Below are 18,395 nucleotides of genomic sequence, written 5' to 3'. Positions count from 1 at the left end.
TAAAATGTTACAGCTTGTAGGAGTTTAACAGGCAAGAAGTGAAAGTGTAAGAGTAACATGAGCATAAATTTCTCTTATGCAATACGTCCCTATTTAACTGCTACTCCTACTTAACTACACAGAATAGTCTTTATTTTTTGCCTTTTTTTCCCAATCATGTTTTTAGGCATTTCTGTTGCCTTCTGTGTCATTGGCTCCCAAATGGACCAGGATCTGTGCTGGTATTCAGCAAGTCCAAAAACAGATGGAACAGTGTAATGCGTGTGCAGTGGCACATTTCTGTGTAATGGCTCTACTGTGGCTTTTGGTGCTTTTTATTGGGATTATGGGCCATGAACCCAAATAAAACCTCCTATTTCCCTCTGCCTGTGCATCTTCCCTCTCACAGGATGTAGAGCCTTGTTTCCCTTGGCCATTTATGTAGGTTTGAGTTTAGGGGTACTTCACCTCATAAATTGAGTAGCCATTAAATTTTCAACTTAATTTAGAAAGAAACTACCAGAATGAGTGCTGTGTATCACATGGAAAGAATTGCCTTGGATATAAATTGGTAGTCTGGAAGGCTGTATGTACAGCTCGAAAGTGGAATTGTTTTGCATGTGCTGGATATATTTTGCATGTGCTATTGTGTGATACTGGATATCTTTGGACAAGCAGTTAAAGGATATGAGAAATCATAAAGGAAGAGTTTGAATAGTGTTTTGGAAGAATGAGAAAAGGAGCTGTTTCAGGTTCAGATTTTCTGGGTCTCAGCATTCATCGCAGTGAGCTGCTGAGCATTTTCCATGCTTTGTACAATCCTGTGTTAAGTAGCTGTCTCCTACTGTCTTAGGGAAAATAAATAAGTGTACTTTATATGAAAAGTTGCTGCTTTTCAACAAGTTGACCAAAATACTTACATTAATTTTATTAATTGCTGTGTCTTCAACTTGTGGTGACTTAATCTGAACAATCTGTGTGGAGATGAACTGTAAAAGCCATACTTATGTTGAATGATTTCTTAATAGTTTCCAGGGGAATTATGAATTTTAGTTTTCAGTTTCTTTTTGGTCACTACTGAGAGCCGTATTTCTGAAGCCAAAAACGAAGCACTTGTACTAGGGAAAATATTCTCACTGGGATTTGGGTGCCTTTGTGTTTATTGAGTTTACATTGGTCTTGCTACCATCATTCTGTTGAGAAAACCACATAAATGTCTAGGACATGCTCCAAAGACCATCCCGGTAGGCAGAGACTCCTTTTAGCTCCAGGTTTTTAATACTTTTTTAGAACCTGAAGCCAGTTGTATAGCTTGATGCTCACCTCCTCTTTCCTTATGATGCCAATATCTAAGGGAAATAAAGGAATTCACAGCATGTTTTAAGTTGATTTAGGTTCTTGGCTTAGATACCTAAATTTACATCATACAGGTGAAGGTTTATACATTAAAAACAAGATTTAAAAAAGATAAATATAAGTGTTTACTGCAGTTGTTGTTTACTTCTTACCAGCTCCAATTTACAGATTTTTTCCCCTTCCAATTATTTTTGATACTTAAAAATAAATAAAACCATACAACAAATGGTTTTCAGTTTTTCAGTCCCATAGCTGGTTATGACCTAACCATAGCTTTCCTTTCAAGTATTCACAACAATTCCAACAGTAGGAATCATTGATACATAACTACTGAGCTGTTAGCCCCTAGATTCTGGAAAGCTGAGCTGGGGAAGGCATTATATGTAATTGTCATGTTATTGTTTTTCCCTGATCCTTGCTCTTGGCAGCTGTTGGAGGCAGGATGTTGGCTTGCACAGACCCTTGGTCTGACAGGCTGTGGTCACTCCCTTGGTCAGTCTTTTGTATACTGCAAGCTGTCAGATTTGTAAGCATTTCATTTGGACTTTTCCTGTCTTCTGTTTTGTTCCCATATTCACTAATTCTGCACTTAATATTTTTTATTCCTGTGGCTATTAAGACACAGTAGGATGATGAAATAAAAACACAGTGAGCACAGAGGGGCTGTGTGGAAAAAGGGCATCAGTGGTGGCTAGGAGAGAGGAAAACCTAGATAAGATATATATGTACAAAGTTACTTCCTGGAGGCCATCTCATGTATGTGAGACCTTTTAATAAGTTTTTCTGTTAGGTGTGGTTCTTGTTGGCCAGGCTCATTATATCTATGTAACAGACTTAAGTATTGGCTGTTCCTCAGCTCAGTATTCCTCCAGCAGTTGCCTCCTTGCAATTGTTCTCATTCTCCTGAGCCAATGTGTTGATGTTTATTATGGTTTCCTGTAGCACCCATATTTTATTTGTTGCTTTTAGGAGGAAAAGTTTTCCACACATTGTTTTTAAACCATCATGGAGGTTTATCTTGGGTGTGAAGAATAGTCAAGCCAAGATCCTGGAGATGCTTAAATATTTTTAAATGGCTCTAGGAAATAATACATCATTTCAGTTCATCTGTACAATGAAAATATCTTAGCTCTGCTTCCAGATATCTAAACATTACCTCATAATTGAGTTACTGAAACTGAATAACAGTATTGCATTTTATTCATATTGTTTCAGGCAATATCATGTATGCCTGAGGCATTCTATTTTGTAAAAAAGGCTGAATATATCACTACTTCAGATTTATGGGGCACACTGGTTATTATTTGCTCTGTTATTTAGGGTGTGTGTGTGCAGGATAGTTGATTTGCTATGGTGGATAGCTGAAAAAAACCCATAAAATATTTTCTGAAACACACAGTGTTATGATTTCCCTGCCAGGTACTTATGCTTGAGTGGTTTCAATGTTTTTAGCAAACATTCTGTCTTTTGTGCTGCAGGTCAGTATTTTAGCTGCCCTTTGCAAATGTCGTGTAAGAAGTTGGAAAAATGTCTAGAATTTCACTGACAGCATCCCTGGGGCCTGTTAGGTGGGGCTTTGGGAGGTTGGTCAGGTCCTTCAGATGCTTGAGAGACACTTGCTAGTCATTGCTTACAAACTTTTTTGTGTGTTTTGTGTGTATATATATGTGTGTGTGTATATGTATAGATGTATATATATATATATATATATATATATATATATGTATGTATATAAAGTTTTCTTTTATCATAGTGTAAATCTGGAGAATGAGAGTTGGGAGGGAAATTGAAAATTGAACCTGCTTTTTCTGAAGTGTTGCCTGGGAGAAGTTGAACAGCTGTTAATCTTGGGAACTGTTTCCTCATCTCACATTGGAGTTGCTTTCTGGATGCCGAGGTTTCTGGGTTAGCAGTCCTGTAATTCTAGGGTGCAGGACAGAATTCAGCAAAAGAGCATGAATCACCATTTTCTGTTTAGTCTTTAAATCACAGAATTATTCCCAATGTGAGTGCTTCCTCTGGGAAACATAAACAAGATAGTGGTTTCTGTAGTCTTGGTTCTTTCCAGTGCTTTCATCCTCAAGAGTAGTGGAGTCATTTAGGATTGAGGAAGAATTTTGTTACTGCTAACAATTAGTGAAAGTACTTAATGGGGCCCTGAGGCTTTCCTCAGGCTTCTTTGAAACTTTCCAGTACCAGAAATGCTGTTTATGGAGATACAAAGCTTGTGTAAGACAGGAAGCGTGGTTAACCTCCTCACCCATTCACTTCCCCCTGCATGTGAAGTGAGTCTTGGGTAACAGTGTGGCCTCTGAAGGAAGAGGCTTTTTTTAGGACAGAGAAGAAAGGTGGAATTTTGTGTTATTCTTGATTTCTTTGAGAGCAGACTAGGCAGAGAAGAGAGTTTAGTTAATCTCCAAATGTACTGTGTCACACCAGTAATATCACAATTTTTCACCTTGCAAGATTCTTGTAAGGTTGGATTGTTAGAGAGAAGCATTCAATGACCTTAAATTTGCTTTTCCCAAAGGGACCTTTGGGTGTCTCTTAATCAGCCTTTAAGAAGAAACTTATTTAGCCTTCTTTATAGAACATAAATAGTTACACCATGGGTCTTTTAATGTAGACATCTGTGCAGTTTGGATAACAATGGCTATTAACATAGTTGCAATGTAATTTGTCTTCCTCTACTTCCCTTTCCTGCAGCCTGTAGCTGGGAATGCCAGGCACTGAGGGCTGTGCTGGACATTCCTGGTCCAGCCATTCCTGGACATTCCTGGGCCATGCCATTTACCCTTTTGCTCTTGGAAGGATTTAAAGACTTATCTTAAAAATGATGAAATTTGTAAGGCTTTACAGAGTGGCTTTCTGGATAGGTGAGATACAGACTTCTTACTGTATCTGATATAATTACATTTTTAAATTGTTGTACTGTTTCTGTAGTGTCTGTAGATATGGTCTTGTCCTTTCAGCCTCCCAGGTGTTCTCTTCTGTTCTTAGGCAGTTGATGTATCTACTGCATAAAATTCTGTTTAACCCCAGTGAACTGTTTTAAAATTAAGTCTAGCTTAAACACTGGTGGAAATGTAGCATAATACTTGGCAGAAGTGTGGTGGCATGGTTGATTTTGAAGTGATGCTGTGTAAGATGCTGCTGGAAGGAAGTGGTCACACTCAGCCTTCTGGTTTTGCCATGTCTTTGTGGATGACAGAGCTGCCATCACTGAGCTGCCCCAGCATGAAGGCACCTTCCAGAAGCAGCCACCTAAAGAGATGCCTAATGGTACTGACTTTTTAGTGGTGCTGTTAATCAGCTTCTGCTCATGCTCTGATAAATAGCAACTGTCTTACCTCCTTTTGGCAGCAGTCCTGGTCAACTCTCCTGTGCTTTGTACCACGGGGAGTAGGGAGTGGGCTGTACAGTATTTTGAGAAGGAGAACAGTCAGCATTGTGAGCTAAGTTAGAGTTTGCTGGATTGAAGAAAACACAGGTTGATAAGAAGACAGACATGTACCCTCAGGGAAGGTGTTTCTGGCTCATGAACAAAATTGCTTGCCTTTGTATCTACCATCATTTGAGGCTTTTGCCTGTATGGTTTTGCCATATGCCATGCTACATTATATAGTATATTTCTGCGAAGAGTGCTGCATGTTTAAGGGGAAAGGGATGAATGATACCTACAGGAACATGCTTTTGGAAAGGGGCAGTGTTCCCCCTCTATATGAGAGACTGGAAAGCACTATATAGCTAACTAAGGGAATTCTGTTGGTAAGAGGGGAAATACTGTGGGTACACCTGTTTGCTTGCACTGCATCTGAACTACTAGATGCACGTTCTGAAGTTTTTGCTGCATGCCTTTAGGCATTGGGCTCCCCACTCTTGCCTCCCCAAGGAAATGAAGCTTTTTGCCTCTGCTCTGGAGCTTTCAAAGGGTAAGAGGCTGTGTGCATATTCCTGGTGGCCTTAGGCTCCCCATGGTAAACTCTCATGCCCTCAGTGTTAATCCAGCTGCCAGACAGTGTTCGGAAGGGATTTCTTCCACCCCACCCTGTGCCTGCCAATCTGATTATCTGGAGGTGACTTGTTAAGTGTAGGTTTTTGGTGTTTTTTTCTCTCCTACTCTGTAGTCTGAGCAAGGAGAGTTTCCTAGGATCATCTGAAATTTGAAGATGTATGTTACCTATGCTTTAAGTCTCTTATGTTAGTCCACCAAGATCTGTGGGATTCCTCCTATTGATTTATGTGAGAGAATATCCCAAGGAGAGCAGCAGGAGTGGTTAGGAATTTGGGGAGGAGGGAGATAATTGTCCCTATAGTGGAAAACCTTTGTAATGTAAATAAGCCATAAATCAGCCCTCTGGATGTCTTAATACACTGAGTATTTTCCTGTGAGGCAGCAGTTTCTGGCACAGAGAACTTGTCTTGTAAAACACTTAATATACTGCTAATAACTTCAGGCTTTTGCTACTATTTTTCTGGACTGGCTATTTTTATTTCAGTAGGTGTAAGCTTAACAGCTAGCCAATCATGGGTAAGCTTAGTTTAAATTATATTATGGTTTTGGCATAACAATGCCTTTCTATAACGGATTTTTACTTTCAGTACTGCTTCTATAAATAAATGGCTTGAAGGTGTCAATCACATGTTTCAATCAGACAATTGTTAAAAGTCAAATCTCCTCAGGCAGATTTATCTGTATGTTCCCTATCTGTTAGGGAGCTAAATGTTAAAAAGATGATGCTGCTCTTTCCACCTGGACCGCAGCAGGTGCTGCATGTTGCAGTTCTGCTTGCACGAGGCTAAGAAGGATTTTTTTGTTGTTGCAAATACTGCCAAAACGAATTTTTTTTTTTTTTTTTTTTTTTTTTTTTTTTTGGCAATCCAAAACTACAGCATATGACTCTGGTCCCATGAACAGATGCATCCGAGCAATTTTATGCGTGTGAGGAACCAGACTGTTAGGTGTTACAGAACAGTGAAAGCTGCTTGTAGGAGCTGAGCTGTGCAGGCACGAGGGGTGGGAGCAGGTCCAAAGCACTGTGGCTGCAGGGAGAAGTGCCAGAGCACCAGAGGGGAGGGGAGGGAATGCCAGCAGCTCCTTACCCACCTGCCATAGCAGGGGTAGGAGCCAGCATGCCAGAAAGCTTCCCTTCCCAGCCCAGAAGGGAATAATGGCAGGCAGCAGGACACAGTGTCACAGAGCACCTTCTTTATCTGGCGTGGGCTGGCTGGATTTGATAGGAGGTTATTGTCCTTGAAAGTACCAGGAGAGCTGAAGATAGCTCCTGGCCTGCTTGTCCCCACCACCCTCCTGCTCTGCATGTGCAGGGAGGGGACAGCAGCACTCGGCCTCCTGGGTGTGCTGCTGCAAGGAGCAGACGGGCTCCCTCTCAGGATTACATTCCTCTTTTCCTCAGCATATTATTCTAGTTCAGCTACTGCCTCAAGTGCAGTGAGGCCTCACGGACTTAGAGAGTCCAGAGAACATGGAGCTAGAGCAGAGCCTCTTGTGTCTTCCCATCTTCCATCACGCTGACAGAGGGCAAGGTTTACTTTTGGCTTTTTCATTTTCCCTAAAGTCATTGCTTCTTCCCCTCCCAGCCATATACATTTTGACTGCAGGTTAAAAGTTTCAGTTGAAGAGAAAATGAAAAAAATGCAAATATTCTTCAGGCAAAAATAAATTTAAAATAATATAATATTTGATATAAAACCCACACAGGAGTTTTAAGAAGTAGTAATTAATACACATTTTATCTCTGATGAGTGTAATTGAGGACCGACTGCACTAATGTAAATGGTATGGCTGCTGAAAAATATCAGACCATGTAAAATTCTCATTTTAAGGTATATGCTTGTTAGAAGTTACATTTGTACATGCCTGCCATGTGACTGTTCCATGCAGACAAGCTCTCCCTGTCTTGTCATCTTTATACCTGTCGTTAATGGCCTTTTCACTACAGTATTAAAAAGGTGATGCCATATTATTTTGTACAGATATGATGCAGACACCTGTTCAGGGTGTAGATTGATTATGATTCTCACTTATGAAATATCTGTTGTATGAGACAATATCAGCCATTATTCTAAACACTGAAACTACAGATTCCTTTTTATTCCTCCACGACAACATGGCTGTGTGTCTTTTCAGAACTTTAATCCATGTTACAATATCCTAAATTAACTTGGACATTTCTTCTGTGCTGCATGCCAGTTCATGGGAAGTCTGTTAGGAAAGCCATCAAACTGCTCAACATGCAAAATAGGTTGCAAGTTGAGGACAATGAATGCAGGTTGTTTGAGGACAATGTTGAGAAATGAGATATGCATTTGGTTGGTTGACATTGGTTTTAGCAATTACTCTAAAATACTTTAAATAAAGCCTTTTTCCACTCACATTGCTGTGTTTTTTGCTGAAATTTGTTCCTGAATAGATAAGTTTTCAACCTGTTTGTAGGCTTGTGCACAGCATCTCTTATACTGTGATATCCAGCTGTTACTAACAGAATCCTTGAGAAATATGTGGTGACATTTGGATAATTTTGGTGTTATTATGAAAGTTAGCATTTAAAGCCGTTAGTTTGGCTTCCATTTAGGGACTTTTTTTTTAAAGAAAAAACCTTGGCCTTGTCTATTAATGATATAAAGGAGAAAGTGTATTTTTTTTCCTTCATGTTTTTCTTTTTTAAGCTGTGTTAAATCTTATAGTTTGATGCAGTGATGCAGAGCACTTTGAAATTTAATTGGTAATTTGCAAAGTAACTTTCTTAAGAAAAGCAAAGGCTAATGCAAAAACAGGTACTTCAAGTCCTCTCCCTCTCTAAGATATCTCTATTATTGGTCATTTAAATAAGAAAACTGTTGAATTTTTGACTTTATTTTGGTCACTGACTTCTCAACCACAGCAACTTTTGGGTCACCCCAACCCTTTTGGTCAGCAAACACTGACAGGTGACTTCACTTACTGAGTTGTGTCAACTTACTCAACATTAAGATGCTTTTTGTGGAGAAAACAACACTTTCTTCTCTCTCTGCTGCTGTTGGAAAAGCAGGAACAAAGTCACTGTTTCCTTTTTGCAGCAGGGGAAGCTGCCAATGTTTATGAAAATTTCCCATCATCAAAGCACCTTTTCTGGATAAGTGGGAAGAATCTGCCATGACCACTTCAGTGCTCCAGTCCAGAGGTCTGTTGGGCATGGTGTGGTGTGTGCCTGTGGTTTGGCTTTCTGGCATCCTCTTTTTACTGGTCTCAAGTAACATAGCAGAGGCTGTTGCTTGACAAACCCTTCCATCTCAGCCAGGTCCCTGCTTGGAGGAGCAGTCTTGCCTCTGCTTACAAAAGGCTGCCTCCTTTTGTGTTGGCGCCAATGCTAGCACAGCCAGGTGGGATCTAATGGGGGATCCAATTTTGAAAAATTAATTCATGTGTTGTTATTTTTGCTGGATTACCTTTAACCTACACAGTTTCCCAGATCTGATCCCTGTGCAGCTGCAACAAATGGGTTTGTGCAAGAATGGGGACATCTCCTGGGGCCAGAATCAGTGGTGAGCAGAGAGAGAGGGAGGCACCTTCTTTTGCTAAAAGAAGTGGCTTAAAGGTGCTGCTTTGAGCTACAGGCTTTGAGACAAGTCTCCTTTTCCTCAAATAGTGTGTAGCTCTGGAGGTTTGCTGTGCTTTTTGCCTCCTTACTGTTGCACTCACCATTCTTGATTTCTGCTGGGGTCCAGGCACCCATGCTCTAGAATGAGGGGTGGGAAAAAGAAAGGGAGTGCCTGCAGGTATCCTTAAAGAGTCTGCCCACGTGTGTACTGCCTTCTAACAGTTTGCCATGTAGTGTCCTTCTGAGAAAGAAAAAAACAAACAAGCCCCTAGAACCAAAACAAACCAACCAAATCACCAAAACTGAAAGACTGTATCCCTGTCACTGTGTTCTCCATGGCCCTGCCATGATGAATTTTCATATCGGCTCTTTGTACCTTTTTACATCTTTGGCAAACAACATGCCTAAGCTATTTATTTTTGTCTGGATTTCACTTTTATCTGAATGTAATTCTTGAAAGAATTTAATTTGGTATCTTTGGTACTTCTCATATAAGAGATACTAAGATAGCACCCCTGGAGGTATTTTTCCTGGAGGTGGTTTCCAGCTACATTGCTGCTGCATGATGTGTGGCACATTTCCTGTGGGTTTTCTGTAAATGACCATTGATTTTTCACCTGTTTTATTGCTTCCTTGCGGATGTTTATTGCCATTTGAGTCACTGAGCACTAAATTTCTTTCTGTTTTCAGGCAGTTTAATCAATACTAAAACTGCTTTCTGTTATCAGGAAATTTTGTTACATGGGTGGTCTGAGAAAGTGGATGTGGAGCAACAACTGTATGGAGTAGCACACGTCCCCCAGAGCTTTCCATGTACTCTGTTGTTGCCTTTGGGATTGGTCTCAATTCTTGCATCTTGTTTCCCTATGTTAATTAAATATTTATGTTAAAGGACCTTTCTCTTTTTTTCATGGAATTTGAGTTTTATGAAGAGTGTTCAGTCGAGGCAGGGAGTGAGGAGTTTACCAAAGCTTTGGAGGAACTTGAGATGCGCCAGCCAGCTTGATGAGCTTACTGTCCTCATCAAAATAGAAAAGTTTACTATGGTGTGACTCCTGTGCAGCTTCTCTGTAAGATACTGCCTTGCTGTGTGACTGCAGTTGCAGTTTCCTTGCAGTTTCCCTCAGCTGGTGTGGAGGGGAGTGCTGGCTCCAGGGGCTGGCATTAAGTGGGGGAGAGCAGCTGGGAGCCAGCCAGGGTGACAGGAGGTGACAGGGCAGGGCCATCCCTCCCTTGCCAGGCCTTCAGTGCAGGGAGAATGTCTAGTTGAGCTACTTTCAGAAGAATTCCTGGCATGTGTAGGAGCCCTTTGGGGTGATGAATGAGCACCACAGTAGGAGAAAGTGTCTGGCACTGTCAGCAGACGAAAGCAGGAGGAGCGCCATGGGAGTGTGTTAAAAATCAAGTTGGTATTTGTGACAAAATAGTTCTGTGGTGCTGCTCTGACTGAATAAGCCTATTAAGTGAACTTCTGGCAAAGTTAAAGGAGTCATCTGAAGGGAATGACTTCTTCATTTTGCCTTCTGCCTAAGGCTGGTCTTTGAGAGCTTGCAGTAACTAAGGTTATAAGGGAGAGAATCAAATAGATGTCTAAAGCAAGCAAAATAGCTTTCCAGAATCCTTTTCCTATGGAAAAGATTTTATTAAATTGTTGTCATGGCAACCGAGTGCTGAATACATCATAACCTCTTTTGCTAAGTAAACAGAAAAGATGGGGATACTTTTGCTTTTGAAAATGAAAAGGTTGTTAGGGTGTATGGGAGCACTGTAGTCTTAAATTTAGGAAAGCAAAAACTTCCAGACAGCTCAAAACCCTCTTTGAGTTTTACCCAGGGAAACAGAGATTATTTCCACCCCTAAAATAAACATAAAATACGTTGGATGAGATATTTAAAATTCCCTGATCTAAGTCAGAAAACTGGGAGGGGAGATGAACATATTTTACTTAATCTAAGAATTCATCAGAAAGTGTAGTGTCTTTAAAATTCCAGAACAACTTTACTGCAAATCCTCCCCTCCACATTGCAGCTGATGAAATGCATGTAGTGACTTGGTTTTTAAGCTAATGGCAATATTGGGAAGAAAATAGACATACCCTGGATTGTCAGTACAGCACTTCACTCTCTGGAACATGCCAGCTTTCTTGAGCATTGCTGCTGGCTGACCATCTGTGAAGCCTGGTCGTGGTACTTGCTGTCAATCAGTAACAGGAGCTCCAATAAAAGTGGAAATTTCCAGCTTTGACCTGCGCTACTAACATCAGAGCTTTCAGGAGTTGTTTTTTGTCCTTTGGAATGACCAGGTTATGGACACTTTTGAGTGTCTGCAACCACCATACTGTGACCACATGGTTGTCCTTGATAACTTTTTCAGACTTGATTTTTTGTAGTTTTTTCCTCTCTGTGGAAGATATAAAGATATAAATATATAAAGGTATTTTTTAAATATCTGCCAAAAGATGTGTTCTCTCCCTTACATTTGCCTTAATAGTCTGTTTTGATGGTAAACACACAGCCTTGTGGCTTGCTTGTTTCTAAAACAGGACATGTGCCAGCCTGAAATGGCTGGTGTTCCGTGGAGTGTGCTTCCTTGTGGGGTGGATGCTGTTCAGTTTTAGGAAGATTTCTGAGGGTGAAAGGCTTTGTATTTGTTTCTGTGCTGAAGTGAAAGTAGCTGCACTGGGAAGGTCTGGGTTAATTGTTATGGTTTGCCAAGCAGTCTGACTTCCTTTGGCTTTGCAAGCAGCAATGATTTATTTTGTCTGAGACTTGCTTATTCCTCAGGTTCAAAGGGTGGGATGAGAGCAGGGCCATGCCTGGAGCTGGCTGAGTCGTGCTGGCACTGAGCTGGGTAAAAGGGAGAGGGGTGATCTCTGCAGGCTGGGAGAGAAGGCCTGATTAAGATCAGACCAGTGGGTGACTAATGAGATTTTTACTATCAGATTGCTGTGGGTAGGTAGGGTTGTTTTTTTTTTTTGACATGACATTTGATTTATTTAGCTCTTCCAGATGGGTGGAGAAAGGCGTGGAGGGTAGAAAGAAACTAGTATATATTATAATCAATGCAGATATTTAAATTAAGATTAAAATTATTAATTCTGAAGTAAATAATTGGGGTACAAATCATTTTTATCTAAAGGAATCCTAATGGGAACAAAACAGATAAAGGTGTTTGAAGTGTTTTAAAGGGTTTTTTTGTAATCTTATTGTTTGTATGCATAAATAGATTTTTAAAAATTCTATTTGAGAAACATGATCTGTTTGTGCTCTGCAGGATGTTAACATGATTGTATGCCAGATATCAAGGCACATTTTAGAGGATGCACATTGTGGAAAATGTCCAAAAAGGAAAACTTTGGCTTGTCAGCCAAAAGATAAAAAGATTTCTTCTCCCTTCCCCCTTCTTTTGCTTATATTTTTGGAGGGCCACTTTATTAGATGCTTTTGTTTCTAAAGCAAGAGTTGTTCATGGTGTATGATCTTTATTAATCTAATACATCATAAAAAACATGCCTTACTATCACAGGAGTTTTTTAGATCATCCTATGATTAGTACCTAGTGCTCTTCAACTGTGCCATTATGTATTGAATGAGGTCCTATTGAATTGTCTGTTAGACACCTCTATTGAATAAATGTTAAGCAAAACAAAATGAAATTTCTAGGAAAGAAGTTACTGTTCCATGTCTTTATTGTCACAGTGTCAGAGTTGCTTTACTGGTTGCTTGTAGTTTCTAGTGGAAGTTGGCAGACAAAATCACCCCTCTTTTCTCTGAGCAATTCTTTTTATCCTAACCACCTGCCTTGTAAGTGTAATGGGAAATTCAGGCTGTTTTATTCTAAAAATTAGTTATTTGTCTTTCATAGGCAGTCAAATACAGTTGGGTCTGGAAGATGAAGTAGGCTATTTCTTGGAATGCTTCCTAACTGTTTTCCTGTAAGTCAGTGCCCAAGGTATTAAACAGTCAGTTGCAAATTAATTTAAGTCAGCGCTGCTAACCTGGCATTTTTACCTGCCTACTCTGAGATTGTGCCCATTTCAGATCATTAGTCTTTATTAAATTAAATTATCTTTGTATTGTAGCAAGTTTTACTTTTACTGGCAAACTTTGTATTTGGACAAACTTCAAAAATGCCTTACTGGTTGTTGTTCAGAAAGCACTTGAGGAGCTGTATAAACTCAGAAGAAATGTTTTGCCTGTCAGAATCAACTAGCTTGAAAAATGTTATCTTGTTTCTAAATGAAAGTACAGATGTGTAAGACTTTCTTCATAAACAGGAGTGTTTTTGCAGATAAGATGCTTGTTTATCCTGACCTCCCTGTTTCTTTCTTTTTCTTTTTTCCCCCAGCAGCTTTCTTTGTGGAACACAACATATCCATCAATCGATACTGAAAACCAAGCATTTTCTGCAGCAACACTTTATGAATTCACTGTTTGCATCTTGTTTTGCCTGAAAGGCAGGTTTAATTGCAGAACAAGATCAAACTGGGGGGGTTTCAATTTTTTGTTGTTGTTCAGCTCCCTTTTACTTTTATAATTATTAGGACAAAACTGAATGTTAGATTTGTTCACAGATATCCCCTTAGAAACTGAACAAACCCACTGAAAATCTTCCAAAATAGTTGAAAAAAGAAATAATTCAACAAATTATGTTCTTAAAACCATCGTTCATATCAGCTCTTGTCATGAAGGTTAGCAAATACCTGAGACCTGACAGAAGAGTAGATTAGACTTTCAGCCCCTACCTTCTTTAGGGAGTGATGGGTTTGAAATCTGAGCTGTGGAAGTACTGGCAGCTTGTGTGGGATGTAGAGGTCAGTGTGAGAGAAGGGTGAATGGAGGCTGAAGGAGGTGCCTCAAGGGAATGCAGTTTAGGATGCAGTAAACCAAACCCTTCATCCGTGCTCTTCACAGCCCAGTCTCTGCTGCCCTGTACCAGAGTACATTAATGGTGAATTGCCTTGTGTGTATACAGGGCTTTGCTTTACTAAGAGGGTGCATAATGTCAAAAAGCATAGTAGATTTGAGGCTGCCATTATGGCTTTAAATGCTGTATCTTGTTTTCCTTGATATATTACAGGCAAGGCTTTTCAGGAGTGGTGAATTGGAGGGTAATTTGGTAATTTTTACCAGGCTTTAGGAACCTCAGGAAGAATCATCTTGCAAGCAGAGATCATAACCCTTGACAGAGTTGCAGTTACTCTGAGTCCTGCCTGGAATGTCATGGATAATTGGTCTTAATTTAATCTTTTTTCCTAGTGCCAAGATGAGCGCTTTTGGAGTTGGATGGTCATGGCCTTGAAAGAGAGCAGTGGGCAGGAATAAGCCTGGCACCATCTGAAAATCTGGTAGCTGCCATGGTGATGGAATAGAAATTATAGAGTCCCCAGACCCTTGATCACTTGTACCTGAAGTACCAGTGACACTGCCCATTCACAGCAGCAGCAGCAGCAGCTGTGTGCTGGGGATGCTGTGCATTGTGTAGTGAGCCCCCAGTGTGCTGCAGGAGTGGGAGTGTGCTGCAGGATTAAACACCGAGGACAAGAACCAGTCAATTGCATTGCAGTGAGTCAGTTCAGACTCTCCTTTCTGCTTTTCTTTTTAATATCACTAATGGGCCAGTTCTGTTTTAGCTCTTCATTCTAAAAGTTGCCAGGGACATCTTTGAAAACTCCAGTTAAAATGAGAATGTTTTAAGGAAAGTCCTGACAGAAGCTGTTGGTATTGTCAGAAGGACTGTTGACCTCTAGAGAGGTTTTACTCTTTATTCTTTTTTTGCCCCTGCCAGAAAGGGTTCTGTGTTTCCACTAGGGGCTCTCCTCTTGTTTTGAGATACTACATTCATACTACATAAAGCTTACTAAACAGTTTGTGATCAAAACAAATAGACTGTGAATCTGAAGACAGAAGTCTCTGCTGCAGTGTGAGTAGAACTGGGGTGCCACTGGATGCTTGCTAGTTCTCATCTGCTGAAGCAGGTGATTTGGGTGTCCTGTGATATGCACCCACACAGGAAGGTCATTGAGTCACTGGAGTCAAAAGTCAGGAATGTGGCTCATTTAGAAGTCTGTAATTGGGTATAACCATGGTAGGAATATGCCATTTTAGCATAGAGGGCTGCGTTGCCAAGATTTACACCAGAGCTAAATATACACGTTGTGCATGCAAAGTGTTTGTAATGTTTTGTGATTGCTACAGCAGCCTTTTAGAAGGGCTATGGCTTACTAGTTAAAATTGAGCCTCATTTGCATATGCAAATTTTAATTAGTCTAGTTTAACACTTAGTCAGTTTAAACACTTCATTTGTTAAATAGATGTAGTCACTTTTATCTTTTCTAAAACACGCTCTGTGGTATTTTCATATGTAGTCAGGACTGAATCCATAAATTTAATATACAGTAACTGTCTCTTGCTGGGCAGAGCGTGAGCTACTACTGCAAGTTATCTTACAGATCTGTGAATTTAAGTGAACGGGGAACACAGCATCAGCGTGAGCTACTACTGCAAGTTATCTTACAGATCTGTGAATTTAAGTGAACGGGGAACACAGCATCCTCGCTGGATTGGCTGCAGGATGTGAATCTTCTTATTTTAGGACGCATGAAAGCAATATGTATACATATGTGTGTGATAGAGACCAATTGTAACACAAACAATACAATAATACTGTCGTGTTTTGAAGTGTCTCACTGGAAAGTGTTGGTCACATGTACTCTGAGACGCTGACCCTTCTCAGTCTAAATATTCTGAACTTGGAACTGGTTTTAGTATTTTATTTTTAAAAAAAGGTATGTAGCCTGAAATGTCTTTCTGAAATCTGCAGTTGCTCTATGTATTTCTATGTTGTAGTCTAAAAGAATACTTGAAAAGGATATAAATGTAAAAGGTGGAAGAAAGAATCTCTGAAACTCCTGCAGTATATTAATAACTTACTGTATTAAGTTTTCACTTACGTAAGCTACTGCTGTGAGCTCATGAGACCTTTTCCCATTTGTGGTGACTCACTGGTTGTCTGTATTTTCTATGCATAATTCTTCCTGTGCACAAAGCAAAGCTTTTGGCATCAATAAGATAAATATACTACTCACTCCCTTAGGTACCTTGTAACCAATAAGTTAATGTACTGAAGAGAAGGAGCATTAGATAGATTAGTTTTTCATTTTGGATGGTATGAGTCAGTGATTAATCGGGAGCTATTTTAGTGACAGTGACCCTCAACCCATAAAGTCAGTCTTCGCTCTCACTAAGCAAATTCAGAGCTATAGATGGTGATTTAGCAGAAAATTCTGTTTTAGGATTCCTGAAGCATCTTTCTCATTTGATTTGTGCTTTAAGGAGTCTTCTAAAAAGAAAGTACTCGTGTTGCTATAGTGATAAGTTGGAAGATCTATAGGTAGCTTAAGATTTCTCTCAGAAGAAATCTAGGCAGCTGGAGAATGTTTTGGCAGAAGCAGTTTGTGGCCACGTTGATAATGTTGCAGAAGGAGCTCCTGGGTGACACTTGGAATACCAGCTAGTGTGGGTTGTGCCGGAACAGCTGAGTGGACTAGCATGAGTGGCCTCTAGGAGATAACCTTGGACAAAATGGAAAAAACCAACAAGTTTATATGAGAACAGATGGTTTTATAAAGCAGGAGCAGTGGACTGTGGAATTGTTGTTAGCTGTTGTGTTATAGTACATTGTGATCTGAGGTTTTATTTTATACCAAGCTTCATCTTGAAAACATTAATTCAGTACCTTGTTTTTTACGTTTAGATGTATGGTCCTTTTAAAAACCCACAGATTTTCAATGGTTTGTTTGTTTGTTTTTCTTTGTTCCTTCTCCTCAGTAAACAACAGTAAAAACTTTTTAGTTATTCTTGAGAAAGTATCCTTAAGATTATGATATAATGGAAAAAATAGTATAAGGTAAGATCATCTGAGTTACCAAGTTACTGATGCCAAGTGTGTGATTTTTAAAGGGTTGTAAAGAATTCTGATATTAAATTAAGTTTTTAAAAGATAATTTAGAAAATGAGTTTACTTGTCTCTAGAGGTTGGCTGAATCTTAATGTGGGTTTCTTTTCTTTATGCACAGTTTGAAAAAGAAAAGGCAAGTCAAACAAACCAGTGAGACTGTCTCTGCCAATTCCCCTGGATCTCCTGTTTCCAAAACACCTTCTGAGAAAGATGATGAAAGTAAAGTTATTTTGGAGCAAATCAGTTCCTCTGAAGACAACTGTAAATTTCCTGGGGAAAAGGAAACTGCTCCAGACAAGGAAAAGAAAAAGAAAAAGTACAATCAACTGAAAGACATCAGACGCACAGAACTTAAAAGATACTATAGTACTGGTGAGTTTTATTAATGCTATAGTATTTTAAAATGTGTTTGTTTTGGTAGTTTGCTAATGTATTTTTCCCATATTCTGTAGGCCTTTCTTAAAAGGATAATTAACTTTGGATATCCTTCCTATAAAAGCAAATAGAATTATATAGTTCAAAATATCTGGTACTAACTTAAACCTTGCTTTCTCACAAAAATACCTATATCTTGTTTCTCAGTTCTAAAAGTCAGTGTTGTTATAGGCAGCAGTTAGTTTATTTTTGCATTTGTTTTAGTTATTTTTAAGATTAGTCTTCAATGTTTTATGGGATTTAGTTTTTTTTTTTGGTAGGGCTGTTTCTTTCATAAATTGATGTATACTGTTCAAGGCTTCAGTCTTAATTCATATTCATGTTTGTCTGTTGAAGTGCAAGGAAGTAAGTAAATTAACTACATATTTTTAAACAAGATGTCAAAGGGCTTGTGTGATGGCTTGTTCCCCCGCAGCTGTCAAAGTAACTCAATTAATTATAAACTTCTTTTTAGATTTTTTTTGCAAGTACTTGTGAAAAAAATTTTTTGTACATTGATATATGAGGTGAGTCATACACACATCTGTATTTCTGGATTGTAATTTGTTAGATACTCTTAAATGATTTTAGATATGTTTTATATGATATGATTTAGATATAGATATATGATTTAGATGTGATTTATATGATATGATTTAGATATAGATATATTATATTATTTACTTCTCATTCCAGATTTTGTCTTGGTATTTTGTTGGAATGAATTCTTAGATTTGGAGAACTCTGGTTCCATCTTGTAAGGAATCCTTTTCCAAAGAGATGGAACAGAAAACTCTAGCTATCCTCAAAGCAGACTTTTTTACTGCTCACAGAGTATATGCATGGATGGCTGACTTCTAAGGAGGAGTCTTATTTTAGGATAAAAAAAGGAAATCTGCAGTGAAAATGTTGTGTTGAGTGGTCGTGCAGACTAGCCCACAACCGAAAAGCGCCTTTTATGAGGCAGTATGGCCTTGCCATAGGGAAGATAAACCCTGGAGTAATGCTTCCTGGGGTTTGCAGTGATTTATTGATCAGGCTATAACTTTTGGCAGATTTGAATGTCATGAGATAATTATTTGAGAA

At 39.3% G+C, this 18,395-nt stretch overlaps 1 protein-coding gene across 2 annotated transcripts in view; it reads left to right on the top strand.

The window, feature by feature from the left end:
* NCOA7 (nuclear receptor coactivator 7) overlaps positions 1-18,395 on the top strand; it is a 78,714-nt gene that overhangs the window by 20,743 nt on the left and 39,576 nt on the right. For both annotated transcript variants that reach the window (XM_058800907.1, XM_058800906.1), the window contains exon 3: positions 17,014-17,267. In XM_058800907.1, the coding sequence (XP_058656890.1) occupies positions 17,014-17,267 (254 nt within the window). The remainder of the gene's footprint in view (positions 1-17,013; positions 17,268-18,395) is intronic.

The sequence above is a fragment of the Ammospiza caudacuta genome, chromosome 3, assembly GCF_027887145.1.
Source record: "Ammospiza caudacuta isolate bAmmCau1 chromosome 3, bAmmCau1.pri, whole genome shotgun sequence".
NCBI lineage: Eukaryota > Metazoa > Chordata > Aves > Passeriformes > Passerellidae > Ammospiza > Ammospiza caudacuta.
Note: the sequence above shows the minus strand (reverse complement) of the source record. Positions and strands in the feature narration are given on the sequence as shown.